The following is a 15,000-nucleotide window of genomic DNA, read 5'->3' as shown; positions in this document are numbered from 1 at the left end:
ACTCTGCTCTGTTTCTCTGCTTCGTGTCGACGAGATGAGAAAAATAAAAGATTCAACCAAAGCTTCTTTATGAGGATTTTATATTTCTGAAGATGATCGACTTCAAACTTTACATCATAAACGAGCACAAAGGACGACACATGTGAGGAGAACAGGGTCCAGGGGTGGAGGGGGAGTCAGGGTCCAGAGGTGGAGGAGGAGTCAGGGTCCAGAGGTGGAGGGGGAGTCAGGGTCCAGAGGTGGAGGAGGGGTCAGGGTCCAGGGGTGGAGGGGGAGTCAGGGTCCAGAGGTGGAGGAGGGGTCAGGGTCTAGGGGTGGAGGAGGGGTCAGGGTCCAGGGGTGGAGGAGGAGTCAGGGTCCAGAGGTGGAGGAGGAGTCAGGGTCCAGAGGTGGAGGAGGGGTCAGGGTCTAGGGGTGGAGGAGGGGTCAGGGTCCAGGGGTGGAGGAGGAGTCAGGGTCCAGAGGTGGAGGAGGGGTCAGGGTCTAGGGGTGGAGGAGGGGTCAGGGTCCAGGGGTGGAGGAGGAGTCAGGGTCCAGAGGTGGAGGAGGAGTCAGGGTCCAGGGGTGGAGGAGGAGTCAGGGTCCAGAGGCGGAGGAAGAGTCAGGGTCCAGGGGTGGAGGAGGAGTCAGGGTCCAGGGGTGGAGGAGGAGTCAGGGTCCAGAGGCGGAGGAAGAGTCAGGGTCCAGAGGTGGAGGAAGAGTCAGGGTCCAGGGGGGGAGGAAGAGTCAGGGTCCAGGGGGGGAGGAAGAGTCAGGGTCCAGAGGTGGAGGAGGGGTCAGGGTCCAGGGGTGGAGGGGGAGTCAGGGTCCAGGGGTGGAGGAAGAGTCAGGGTCCAGGGGTGGAGGAAGAGTCAGGGTCCAGGGGTGGAGGAGGAGTCAGGGTCCAGAGGTGGAGGAGGAGTCAGGGTCCAGAGGATGAGGAGGGGTCAGGGTCCAGGGGTGGAGGGGGAGTCAGGGTCCAGGGGTGGAGGAGGAGTCAGGGTCCAGGGGTGGAGGAGGAGTCAGGGTCCAGAGGATGAGGAGGGGTCAGGGTCCAGGGGTGGAGGGGGAGTCAGGGTCCAGGGGTGGAGGAGGAGTCAGGGTCCAGAGGTGGAGGAGGGGTCAGGGTCCAGGGGTGGAGGGGGAGTCAGGGTCCAGGGGTGGAGGGGGAGTCAGGGTCCAGGGGTGGAGGAGGAGTCAGGGTCCAGGGGTGGAGGAGGGGTCAGGGTCCAGGGGTGGAGGGGGAGTCAGGGTCCAGAGGTGGAGGAGGGGTCAGGGTCCAGAGGTGGAGGGGGAGTCAGGGTCCAGGGGTGGAGGGGGAGTCAGGGTCCAGGGGTGGAGGAAGAGTCAGGGTCCAGAGGTGGAGGAGGGGTCAGGGTCCAGGGGGGGAGGAGGGGTCAGGGTCCAGAGGTGGAGGAGGGGTCAGGGTCCAGAGGTGGAGGAGGAGTCAGGGTCCAGAGGATGAGGAGGGGTCAGGGTCCAGGGGGGGAGGGGGAGTCAGGGTCCAGAGGTGGAGGAGGAGTCAGGGTCCAGAGGTAGAGGAGGGGTCAGGGTCCAGGGGTGGAGGAGGGGTCAGGGTCCAGGGGTGGAGGAGGGGTCAGGGTCCAGAGGTGGAGGAGGAGTCAGGGTCCAGAGGTGGAGGAGGGGTCAGGGTCCAGGGGGGGAGGAGGGGTCAGGGTCCAGGGGTGGAGGAAGAGTCAGGGTCCAGGGGTGGAGGAGGGGTCAGGGCCCAGGGGTGGAGGAGGAGTCAGGGTCCAGGGGTGGAGGAAGAGTCAGGGTCCAGGGGTGGAGGAAGAGTCAGGGTACAGGGGTGGAGGAGGGGTCAGGGTCCAGAGGTGGAGGAGGGGTCAGGGTCCAGAGGTGGAGCTTTCCTCATGACCACATAAGTGGAGCTCTCAGGATCAAGCTCTCTGCACTGAAACACACAAACACAGGGGTTTGATTTACACACACACACACACACACACACACACACACACACACACACACACACACACACACACACACACACACACACACACACACACACACACACACACCTTCAGTGTGACGTAGCAGGAAGTGATGACACAGCTGTACAGGAACATCAGAGCCAGCAGACCAATCAGAATCCACCTGAGCGGAGGAGGGGGCGTGGCCTGTGTGGGGGGGCGGGGCTCCCTTTGACCTGCTAAACACACGGTTTCCTGTTTGTTCCTCATTTTAATAAAATAATATTTATGTTACTGATCCAGGACCAGGCAGCAGCAGGCTGGTCCTGGATCAGGTGTGAGGCAGGACCAGGCAGCAGCAGCCGGGTCCTGGATCAGGTGTGAGGCAGGACCAGGCAGCAGCAGCCTGGTCCTGGATCAGGTGTGAGGCAGGACCAGGCAGCAGCAGGCTGGTCCTGGATCAGGTGTGAGGCAGGACCAGGCAGCAGCAGCCTGGTCCTGGATCAGGTGTGAGGCAGGACCTGGCAGCAGCAGCCTGGTCCTGGATCAGGTGCGAGGCAGGACCTGGCAGCAGCAGCAGGCTGGTCCTGGATCAGCTGTGAGGCAGGACCTGGCAGCAGCAGGCTGGTCCTGGATCAGGTGTGATCCAGGACCAGGCAGCAGCAGCCGGGTCCTGGATCAGGTGTGAGGCAGGACCTGGCAGCAGCAGCAGGCTGGTCCTGGATCAGCTGTGAGGCAGGACCTGGCAGCAGCAGGCTGGTCCTGGATCAGCTGTGAGGCAGGACCAGGCAGCAGCAGCAGCCTGGTCCTGGATCAGCTGTGAGGCAGGACCAGGCAGCAGCAGCATGCTGGTCCTGGATCAGGTGTGAGGCAGGACCAGGCAGCAGCAGCCGGGTCCTGGATCAGGTGTGAGGCAGGACCTGGTAGCAGCAGGCTGGTCCTGGATCAGGTGTGAGGCAGGACCCGGCAGCAGCAGCCTGGTCCTGGATCAGCTGTGAGGCAGGACCAGGCAGCAGCAGCCAGGTCCTGGATCAGGTGTGAGGCAGGACCTGGTAGCAGCAGCCTGGTCCTGGATCAGCTGTGAGGCAGGACCAGGCAGCAGCAGCAGGCTGGTCCTGGATCAGGTGTGAGGCAGGACCTGGCAGCAGCAGGCTGGTCCTGGATCAGCTGTGAGGCAGGACCTGGCAGCAGCAGCCTGGTCCTGGATCAGCTGTGAGGCAGGACCAGGCAGCAGCAGCCTGGTCCTGGATCAGGTGTGAGGCAGGACCTGGCAGCAGCAGGCTGGTCCTGGATCAGCTGTGAGGCAGGACCAGGCAGCAGCAGGCTGGTCCTGGATCAGGTGTGAGGCAGGACCTGGTAGCAGCAGGCTGGTCCTGGATCAGGTGTGAGGCAGGACCTGGCAGCAGCAGCCTGGTCCTGGATCAGGTGTGGGGCAGGACCTGGTAGCAGCAGGCTGGTGGGCGCTCCGGTCCTGGTCACGTGGAGGTCGCCCTGCCTCGCCGTGACCTCACACTCGTACGTCAGCCTCGTGGCGTCCGCGCCCACGTTCAGGAGGACGAAGAGCCACTTGTTGTTGTTCTGCTGATACATGACGACGTCCCTGCAGTCCCTCTGTCCTCTCTGACAGAGGGGAGAGCGCCCGCCCGCCCTGACACACGGACACAGAGGACACAGAGGACACTTTAGCACATGTTTATGCTCCTAGAGGACACTTTAACACACGTTTGTGCTCCTAGAGGACACTTTAACACACGTTTATGCTCCTAGAGGACACTTTAACACACGTTTATGCTCCTAGAGGACACTTTAACACACGTTTATGCTCCTAGAGGACACTTTAGCACACGTTTATGCTCCTAGAGGACACTTTAGCACACGTTTATGCTCCTAGAGGACACTTTAGCACATGTTTATGCTCCTAGAGGACACTTTAACACACGTTTGTGCTCCTAGAGGACACTTTAACACACGTTTATGCTCCTAGAGGACACTTTAACACACGTTTATGCTCCTAGAGGACACTTTAGCACACGTTTATGCTCCTAGAGGACACTTTAACACACGTTTATGCTCCTAGAGGACACTTTAACACACGTTTATGCTCCTAGAGGAGACTTTAGCACACGTTTATGCTCCTAGAGGACACTTTAACACACGTTTATGCTCCTAGAGGACACTTTAACACACGTTTATGCTCCTAGAGGACACTTTAGCACACGTTTATGCTCCTAGAGGACACTTTAACACACGTTTATGCTCCTAGAGGACACTTTAACACACGTTTATGCTCCTAGAGGACACTTTAACACACGTTTATGCTCCTAGAGGACACTTTAACACACGTTTATGCTCCTAGAGGACACTTTAACACACGTTTATGCTCCTAGAGGACACTTTAGCACACGTTTATGCTCCTAGAGGACACTTTAACACACGTTTATGCTCCTAGAGGACACTTTAACACACGTTTATGCTCCTAGAGGACACTTTAACACACGTTTAGGCTCCTAGAGGACACTTTAACACACGTTTATGCTCCTAGAGGACACTTTAGCACACGTTTATGCTCCTAGAGGACACTTTAACACACGTTTATGCTCCTAGAGGACACTTTAGCACACGTTTATGCTCCTAGAGGACACTTTAGCACACGTTTATGCTCCTAGAGGATACTTTAACACACGTTTATGCTCCTAGAGGACACTTTAACACACGTTTATGCTCCAAAGGAAACACTTTAACACACGTTTATGCTCCTAGAGGACACTTTAACACACGTTTATGCTCCTAGAGGACACTTTAACACACGTTTATGCTCCTAGAGGACACTTTAATACACGTTTATGCTCCTAGAGGACACTTTAGCACACGTTTATGCTCCTAGAGGACACTTTAACACACGTTTATGCTCCTAGAGGACACTTTAGCACACGTTTATGCTCCTAGAGGACACTTTAACACACGTTTATGCTCCTAGAGGATACTTTAGCACACGTTTATGCTCCTAGAGGACACTTTAACACACGTTTATGCTCCTAGAGGACACTTTAGCACACGTTTATGCTCCTAGAGGACACTTTAGCACACGTTTATGCTCCTAGAGGACACTTTAGCACACGTTTATGCTCCTAGAGGACACTTTAACACACGTTTATGCTCCTAGAGGACACTTTAACACACGTTTATGCTCCTAGAGGACACTTTAACACACGTTTATGCTCCTAGAGGAGACTTTAGCACACGTTTATGCTCCTAGAGGACACTTTAACACACGTTTATGCTCCTAGAGGACACTTTAACACACGTTTATGCTCCTAGAGGACACTTTAGCACACGTTTATGCTCCTAGAGGACACTTTAACACACGTTTATGCTCCTAGAGGACACTTTAACACACGTTTATGCTCCTAGAGGACACTTTAACACACGTTTATGCTCCTAGAGGACACTTTAACACACGTTTATGCTCCTAGAGGACACTTTAGCACACGTTTATGCTCCTAGAGGACACTTTAACACACGTTTATGCTCCTAGAGGACACTTTAACACACGTTTATGCTCCTAGAGGACACTTTAACACACGTTTATGCTCCTAGAGGACACTTTAACACACGTTTAGGCTCCTAGAGGACACTTTAACACACGTTTATGCTCCTAGAGGACACTTTAGCACACGTTTATGCTCCTAGAGGACACTTTAACACACGTTTATGCTCCTAGAGGACACTTTAACACACGTTTATGCTCCTAAGGAAACACTTTAACACACGTTTATGCTCCTAGAGGACACTTTAACACATGTTTATGCTCCTAGAGGACACTTTAACACACGTTTATGCTCCTAGAGGACACTTTAACACACGTTTATGCTCCTAGAGGACACTTTAACACACGTTTATGCTCCTAGAGGACACTTTAGCACACGTTTATGCTCCTAGAGGACACTTTAACACACGTTTATGCTCCTAGAGGACACTTTAACACACGTTTATGCTCCTAGAGGACACTTTAGCACACGTTTATGCTCCTAGAGGACACTTTAGCACACGTTTATGCTCCTAGAGGACACTTTAACACACGTTTATGCTCCTAGAGGAGACTTTAGCACACGTTTATGCTCCTAGAGGACACTTTAACACACGTTTATGCTCCTAGAGGACACTTTAACACACGTTTATGCTCCTAGAGGACACTTTAGCACACGTTTATGCTCCTAGAGGACACTTTAACACACGTTTATGCTCCTAGAGGACACTTTAACACACGTTTATGCTCCTAGAGGACACTTTAACACACGTTTATGCTCCTAGAGGACACTTTAACACACGTTTATGCTCCTAGAGGACACTTTAGCACACGTTTATGCTCCTAGAGGACACTTTAACACACGTTTATGCTCCTAGAGGACACTTTAACACACGTTTATGCTCCTAGAGGACACTTTAACACACGTTTATGCTCCTAGAGGACACTTTAACACACGTTTATGCTCCTAGAGGACACTTTAACACACGTTTATGCTCCTAGAGGACACTTTAACACACGTTTAGGCTCCTAGAGGACACTTTAACACACGTTTATGCTCCTAGAGGACACTTTAGCACACGTTTATGCTCCTAGAGGATACTTTAACACACGTTTATGCTCCTAGAGGACACTTTAACACATGTTTATGCTCCAAAGGAAACACTTTAACACACGTTTATGCTCCTAGAGGACACTTTAACACACGTTTATGCTCCTAGAGGACACTTTAACACACGTTTATGCTCCTAGAGGACACTTTAACACACGTTTATGCTCCTAGAGGACACTTTAGCACACGTTTATGCTCCTAGAGGACACTTTAACACACGTTTATGCTCCTAGAGGACACTTTAGCACACGTTTATGCTCCTAGAGGACACTTTAACACACGTTTATGCTCCTAGAGGATACTTTAGCACACGTTTATGCTCCTAGAGGACACTTTAACACACGTTTATGCTCCTAGAGGACACTTTAGCACACGTTTATGCTCCTAGAGGACACTTTAGCACACGTTTATGCTCCTAGAGGACACTTTAGCACACGTTTATGCTCCTAGAGGACACTTTAGCACACGTTTATGCTCCTAGAGGACACTTTAACACACGTTTATGCTCCTAGAGGACACTTTAACACACGTTTATGCTCCTAGAGGACACTTTAACACACGTTTATGCTCCTAGAGGACACTTTAGCACACGTTTATGCTCCTAGAGGACACTTTAACACACGTTTATGCTCCTAGAGGACACTTTAACACACGTTTATGCTCCTAGAGGACACTTTAACACACGTTTATGCTCCTAGAGGACACTTTAGCACACGTTTATGCTCCTAGAGGACACTTTAACACACGTTTATGCTCCTAGAGGACACTTTAACACACGTTTATGCTCCTAGAGGACACTTTAACACACGTTTATGCTCCTAGAGGACACTTTAACACACGTTTATGCTCCTAGAGGACACTTTAACACACGTTTATGCTCCTAGAGGACACTTTAACACACGTTTAGGCTCCTAGAGGACACTTTAACACACGTTTATGCACCTAGAGGACACTTTAACACACGTTTAGGCTCCTAGAGGACACTTTAACACACGTTTATGCTCCTAGAGGACACTTTAGCACACGTTTATGCTCCTAGAGGACACTTTAACACACGTTTATGCTCCTAGAGGACACTTTAACACACGTTTATGCTCCTAAGGAAACACTTTAACACACGTTTATGCTCCTAGAGGACACTTTAACACATGTTTATGCTCCTAGAGGACACTTTAACACACGTTTATGCTCCTAGAGGACACTTTAACACACGTTTATGCTCCTAGAGGACACTTTAACACACGTTTATGCTCCTAGAGGACACTTTAGCACACGTTTATGCTCCTAGAGGACACTTTAACACACGTTTATGCTCCTAGAGGACACTTTAGCACACGTTTATGCTCCTAGAGGACACTTCAACACACGTTTATGCTCCTAGAGGACACTTTAGCACACGTTTATGCTCCTAGAGGACACTTTAACACACGTTTATGCTCCTAGAGGACACTTTAACACACGTTTATGCTCCTAGAGGACACTTTAACACACGTTTATGCCCCTAGAGGACACTTTAACACACGTTTATGCTCCTAGAGGACACTTTAACACACGTTTATGCTCCTAGAGGACACTTTAGCACACGTTTATGCTCCTAGAGGACACTTTAACACACGTTTATGCTCCTAGAGGACACTTTAGCACACGTTTATGCTCCTAGAGGACACTTTAACACACGTTTATGCTCCTAGAGGACACTTTAACACACGTTTATGCTCCTAGAGGACACTTTAACACACGTTTATGCTCCTAGAGGACACTTTAACACACGTTTATGCTCCTAGTGGACACTTTAGCACACGTTTATGCTCCTAGAGGACACTTTAACACACGTTTATGCTCCTAGTGGACACTTTAACACACGTTTATGTTCCTAGAGGACACTTTAACACACGTTTATGCTCCTAGAGGACACTTTAGCACACGTTTATGCTACTAGAGGACACTTTAACACACGTTTATGCTCCTAGAGGACACTTTAACACACGTTTATGCTCCTAGAGGACACTTTAACACACGTTTAGGCTCCTAGAGGACACTTTAACACACGTTTATGCTCCTAGAGGACACTTTAACACAGGTTTATGCTCCTAGAGGACACTTTAGCACACGTTTATGCTCCTAGAGGACACTTTAGCACACGTTTATGCTCCTAGAGGACACTTTAGCACACGTTTATGCTCCTAGAGGACACTTTAGCACAAGTTTATGCTCCTAGAGGACACTTTAACACACGTTTATGCTCCTAGTGGACACTTTAACACACGTTTATGCTCCTAGAGGACACTTTAACACACGTTTATGCTCCTAGAGGACACTTTAACACACGTTTATGCTCCTAGAGGACACTTTAGCACACGTTTATGCTACTAGAGGACACTTTAACACACGTTTATGTTCCTAGAGGACACTTTAACACACGTTTATGCTCCTAGAGGACACTTTAGCACACGTTTATGCTCCTAGAGGACACTTTAACACACATTTATGCTCCTAGAGGACACTTTAACACACGTTTATGCTCCTAGAGGACACTTTTACACACGTTTATGCTCCTAGAGGACACTTTAGCACACGTTTATGCTCCTAGAGGACACTTTAACACACGTTTATGCTCCTAGAGGACACTTTAGCACACGTTTATGTTCCTAGAGGACACTTTAACACACGTTTAGGCTCCTAGAGGACACTTTAACACACGTTTATGTTCCTAGAGGACACTTTAACACACGTTTATGCTCCTAGAGGACACTTTAGCACACGTTTATGCTCCTAGAGGACACTTTAGCACACGTTTATGCTCCTAGAGGACACTTTAACACACATTTATGCTCCTAGAGGACACTTTAGCACACGTTTATGCTCCTAGAGGACACTTTAGCACACGTTTATGCTCCTAGAGGACACTTTAACACACGTTTATGCTCCTAGAGGACACTTTAACACACATTTATGCTCCTAGAGGACACTTTAGCACACGTTTATGCTCCTAGAGGACACTTTAGCACACGTTTATGCTCCTAGAGGACACTTTAACACACGTTTATGCTCCTAGAGGACACTTTAACACACGCTTATGCTCCTAGAGGACACTTTAACACACGTTTATGCTCCTAGAGGACACTTTAGCACACGTTTATGCTCCTAGAGGACACTTTAACACACGCTTATGCTCCTAGAGGACACTTTAGCACACGTTTATGCTCCTAGAGGACACTTTAACACACGTTTATGCTCCTAGAGGACACTTTAGCACACGTTTATGCTCCTAGAGGACACTTTAACACACGTTTATGCTCCTAGAGGACACTTTAGCACACGTTTATGCTCCTAGAGGACACTTTAACACACGCTTATGCTCCTAGAGGACACTTTAGCACACGTTTATGCTCCTAGAGGACACTTTAACACACGTTTATGCTCCTAGAGGACACTTTCACACACGTTTATGCTCCTAGAGGACACTTTAGCACACGTTTATGCTCCAAGAGGACACTTTAACACACGTTTATGCTCCTAGAGGACACTTTAACACACGTTTATGCTCCTAGAGGACACTTTAACACACGTTTATGCTCCTAGAGGACACTTTAGCACACGTTTATGCTACTAGAGGACACTTTAACACACGTTTATGTTCCTAGAGGACACTTTAACACACGTTTATGCTCCTAGAGGACACTTTAACACACGTTTATGCTCCTAGAGGACACTTTAACACAGGTTTATGCTCCTAGAGGACACTTTAGCACACGTTTATGCTCCTAGAGGACACTTTAGCACACGTTTATGCTCCTAGAGGACACTTTAGCACACGTTTATGCTCCTAGAGGACACTTTAACACACGTTTATGCTCCTAGAGGACACTTTAACACACATTTATGCTCCTAGAGGACACTTTAGCACACGTTTATGCTCCTAGAGGACACTTTAACACACTTTTATGCTCCTAGAGGACACTTTAACACACGTTTATGCTCCTAGAGGACACTTTAACACACGTTTATGCTCCTAGCGGACACTTTAACACACGTTTATGCTCCTAGAGGACACTTTAACACACGTTTATGCTCCTAGAGGACACTTTAACACACGTTTATGCTCCTAGAGGACACTTTAACACACGTTTATACTCCTAGAGGACACTTTAACACACGTTTATGCTCCTAGAGGACACTTTAACACACGTTTATGCTCCTAGAGGACACCTTAACACACGTTTATGCTCCTAGAGGACACTTTAACACACGTTTATGCTCCTAGAGGACACTTTAGCACACGTTTATGCTCCTAGCGGACACTTTAACACACGTTTATGCTCCTAGAGGACACTTTAACACACGTTTATGCTCCTAGAGGACACTTTAACACACGTTTATACTCCTAGAGGACACTTTAACACACGTTTATGCTCCTAGAGGACACTTTAACACACGTTTATGCTCCTAGAGGACACCTTAACACACGTTTATGCTCCTAGAGGACACTTTAACACACGTTTATGCTCCTAGAGGACACTTTAGCACACGTTTATGCTCCTAGAGGACACTTTAGCACACGTTTATGCTCCTAGAGGACACTTTAACACACGTTTATGCCCCTAGAGGACACTTTAACACACGTTTATGCTCCTAGAGGACACTTTAGCACACGTTTATGCCCCTAGAGGACACTTTAACACACGTTTATGCTCCTAGAGGACACTTTAACACACGTTTATATTGAGTGGTCCCACTGACCGACCTTGACAGATTAGAGGTAAACGTTAAATATGATCAATGATTCTGAAGCAGAGGGAAAGGACCCGTGTCCGTCTGCGGTCGAGGTAAAAGCACGGTGAGCGTACGTACAGTGGGACGGCGTTGAGTCGGACATCTATGAGGTCGTTGGCGTCGTGTTCGCAGCTGATGGAGACAGAGCCGTCTGGGTTCACGGTCCGGTTCTGAGCCTGGGTCACCTGAAAACCTGAGGAAGCAGAAGGTGTGAGGCTAATTTAGCGTGTGTGTGTGTGTGTGTGTGTGTGTGTGTGTGTGTGTGTGTGTGTGTGTGTGTGTGTGTGTGTGTGTGTGTGTGTGTGTGTGAGAGAGCTGTAAAGAGTCGTACCGTGGCTGAAGCTCAGGTGAGTGTGGACGAGGATGAAGAGGATGAAGCTGTGAGCCGTCATCTCAGCGTCTCTGCTCCTGCTGTGAAGAACAGTGAAGAGAGACAGAACACACACACCGACACACACACACACACACCGACACACACACACACACACCGACACACACACCGACACACACACACCGACACACACACCGACACACACACAGCTCCTTTGATCAACAGGAACTGTTGAGGTCGGACCTGATGTTGTTTCCTGCCACTGACACTCGTCACGCAATACTCACGAATTTTCATCAAACTCAGCACTTCCTGTGCAGCAGGAAGTGTCGACGCGTTCGATCCAGTGGAAAGTGTTTGATCAGAGAAACTCTCCCGATACGCTGACGACGCACCTTTATTCATCTGCTCCCTCAGCCTCACCGGGCGCCGTGTCAGTGTCCAGGAGGCGGCGAGGAGCGATCATGGCGTCCAGGAGGCGCTCAGATGAAGCTCTGACGCGTCGCGGCCTCTTCTCTGTTGGACCCGTGGGTGTGAACAGAACCAGACGGTCCCTGGAACAGAACGAGCTGAACACAAGCGTCATACAACGACGCAACTTAGACCTCAAACATCATTTTATATTTTTCATACAGGTGCATTTCTGTGGTTCTGTTCTGGGTCTGGTTCTGTTCTGGTTCTGGTTCCATTCTGGTTCTGTTCTGGTTCTGATCTGTTCTGGTTCTGGTTCTGATCTGTTCTGGTTCTGGTTCTGATCTGACAGGTGGTTTCCTCTCTGAAGGCAGACGTCCTCCTGTAACTCTGTGGTGAAGGCAGCGTGCGTGCGTGCGTGCGTAGGTGCCAGCGTGCGTGCGTGCCAGCGTGCGCCCGGCATCAGTCTCTCGGGTCCGCGGCGTGGCGCCACATCCTGTTTTTCAGACTTCTGTGCAGTTTCGTGAGGAAACCACAGAAACGATCAACATCGCCGGCTTCTGCGCTCTGATTGGTCCGTGTGGTCCGAGGACTTCAGAGATGATTCATTTAAGCCTTTATTTTAAAGGACAGACAGGAAGTGGGATGGGGGGGGGGGTGGGGGGGCATGCACCAAAGCGCCGAACCCGCGGCCTTCAGCGTCTTTACACGGGGCCACGGCTCTAACCGCTGAACCACCGTGCCTTTTTCTTCTTCTCTTCCTGTTTCGGGGCCCGACGGTTAACAAGCCCGAGCGTTCGACGCGTTTCCTTTGAGCGTTCGTTTCCTTTGAGCGTTCGACGTGTTTCCTTTGAGCGTTCGTTTCCTTTGAGCGTTCGACGTGTTTCCTTTGAGCGTTCGTTTCCTTTGAGCGTTCGTTTCCTTTGAGCGTTCGTTTCCTTTGAGCGTTCGACGTGTTTCCTTTGAGCGTTCGTTTCCTTTGAGCGTTCGTTTCCTTTGAGCGTTCGTTTCCTTTGAGCGTTCGTTTCCTTTGAACGTTCGTTTCCTTTGAACGTTCGTTTCCTTTGAACGTTCGTTTCCTTTGAGCGTTCGTTTCCTTTGAGCGTTCGACGTGTTTCCTTTGAGCGTTCGTTTCCTTTGAACGTTCGTTTCCTTTGAACGTTCGTTTCCTTTGAGCGTTCGTTTCCTTTGAGCGTTCGACGCGTTTCCTTTGAGCGTTCGTTTCCTTTGAGCGTTCGTTTCCTTTGAGCGTTCGACGCGTTTCCTTTGAGCGTTCGTTTCCTTTGAGCGTTCGTTTCCTTTGAACGTTCGTTTCCTTTGAGCGTTCGTTTCCTTTGAGCGTTCGTTTCCTTTGAGCGTTCGACGCGTTTCCTTTGAGCGTTCGTTTCCTTTGAGCGTTCGTTTCCTTTGAGCGTTCGTTTCCTTTGAGCGTTCGTTTCCTTTGAGCGTTCGTTTCCTTTGAACGTTCGTTTCCTTTGAACGTTCGTTTCCTTTGAGCGTTCGTTTCCTTTGAGCGTTCGACGTGTTTCCTTTGAGCGTTCGTTTCCTTTGAACGTTCGTTTCCTTTGAACGTTCGTTTCCTTTGAGCGTTCGTTTCCTTTGAGCGTTCGACGCGTTTCCTTTGAGCGTTCGTTTCCTTTGAGCGTTCGTTTCCTTTGAGCGTTCGTTTCCTTTGAGCGTTCGTTTCCTTTGAGCGTTCGTTTCCTTTGAACGTTCGTTTCCTTTGAACGTTCGTTTCCTTTGAGCGTTCGACGCTTTTCCTTTGAGCGTTCGTTTCCTTTGAGCGTTCGTTTCCTTTGAGCGTTCGTTTCCTTTGAGCGTTCGACGTGTTTCCTTTGAGCGTTCGTTTCCTTTGAGCGTTCGTTTCCTTTGAGCGTTCGTTTCCTTTGAGCGTTCGTTTCCTTTGAGCGTTCGTTTCCTTTGAGCGTTCGTTTCCTTTGAGCGTTCGTTTCCTTTGAGCGTTCGTTTCCTTTGAGCGTTCGTTTCCTTTGAGCGTTCGTTTCCTTTGAGCGTTCGTTTCCTTTGAGCGTTCGTTTCCTTTGAACGTTCGTTTCCTTTGAGCGTTCGTTTCCTTTGAGCGTTCGTTTCCTTTGAGCGTTCGTTTCCTTTGAGCGTTCGACGTGTTTCCTTTGAGCGTTCGTTTCCTTTGAGCGTTCGTTTCCTTTGAGCGTTCGTTTCCTTTGAACGTTCGTCGTGTTTCCTTTGAGCGTTCGACGCGTTTCCTTTGAGCGTTCGTTTCCTTTGAGCGTTCGTTTCCTTTGAGCGTTCGACGCGTTTCCTTTGAGCGTTCGTTTCCTTTGAGCGTTCGTTTCCTTTGAGCGTTCGTTTCCTTTGAGCGTTCGTTTCCTTTGAGCGTTCGACGCGTTTCCTTTGAGCGTTCGTTTCCTTTGAGCGTTCGTTTCCTTTGAGCGTTCGTTTCCTTTGAGCGTTCGTTTCCTTTGAGCGTTCGTTTCCTTTGAGCGTTCGTTTCCTTTGAACGTTCGTTTCCTTTGAGCGTTCGTTTCCTTTGAGCGTTCGTTTCCTTTGAGCGTTCGTTTCCTTTGGGCGTTCGTTTCCTTTGAGCGTTCGTTTCCTTTGAGCGTTCGTTTCCTTTGAACGTTCGTTTCCTTTGAGCGTTCGTTTCCTTTGAGCGTTCGTTTCCTTTGAGCGTTCGTTTCCTTTGGGCGTTCGTTTCCTTTGAGCGTTCGTTTCCTTTGAGCGTTCGTTTCCTCTCGTTTGCGTTGAATCTGTTTCTTTTCGACTGTTTTGGTGTTGAACCAAAGAAAAACCTCGTTCTGATCCGTTCACCAGAGAAAACCTTTAAACATCGACATCGAACCAGAACCAAACAAACAAACTGCAGCTTCTGTCTCCAGATCCTCGTCCTGTGAACGTTGAACGCTGTCGTCCGCGCCCGTGTCTGTTTGTGACCTGAGCTGCAGCTGCAGTTCTGCAGGAC

At 49.6% G+C, this 15,000-nt stretch overlaps 1 protein-coding gene across 2 annotated transcripts; it reads right to left on the bottom strand.

Moving 5' to 3' along the window:
• Positions 1-1,587: 1,587 nt before the first annotated feature.
• LOC310953276 (uncharacterized protein) lies at positions 1,588-11,758 on the bottom strand. Of its 2 annotated transcripts, none has more exons than XM_083922240.1 (5): positions 11,652-11,758; positions 11,399-11,513; positions 3,350-3,558; positions 2,019-2,149; positions 1,588-1,894 (listed from the first exon to the last, which is right to left on the bottom strand). In XM_083922240.1, the coding sequence occupies exons 1-5, from the start codon at positions 11,710-11,712 to the stop codon at positions 1,802-1,804; spliced, it is 609 nt and encodes a 202-aa protein (XP_083778366.1). In that variant the 5' UTR covers positions 11,713-11,758; the 3' UTR covers positions 1,588-1,801. The 2 variants fall into 2 exon arrangements, with proteins under 2 accessions (XP_083778366.1, XP_083778367.1); XM_083922241.1 differs by having other exon boundaries at positions 2,019-2,146.
• Between the last annotated feature and the right edge of the window lie 3,242 nt (positions 11,759-15,000).

Source organism: Echiichthys vipera (genome assembly GCF_963691815.1).
Source record: "Echiichthys vipera genome assembly, chromosome: 10".
Taxonomy (NCBI): domain Eukaryota; kingdom Metazoa; phylum Chordata; class Actinopteri; order Perciformes; family Trachinidae; genus Echiichthys; species Echiichthys vipera.
The sequence above is the reverse complement of the archived record's forward strand: the minus strand, read 5'-3'. Positions and strand labels throughout refer to the sequence as shown.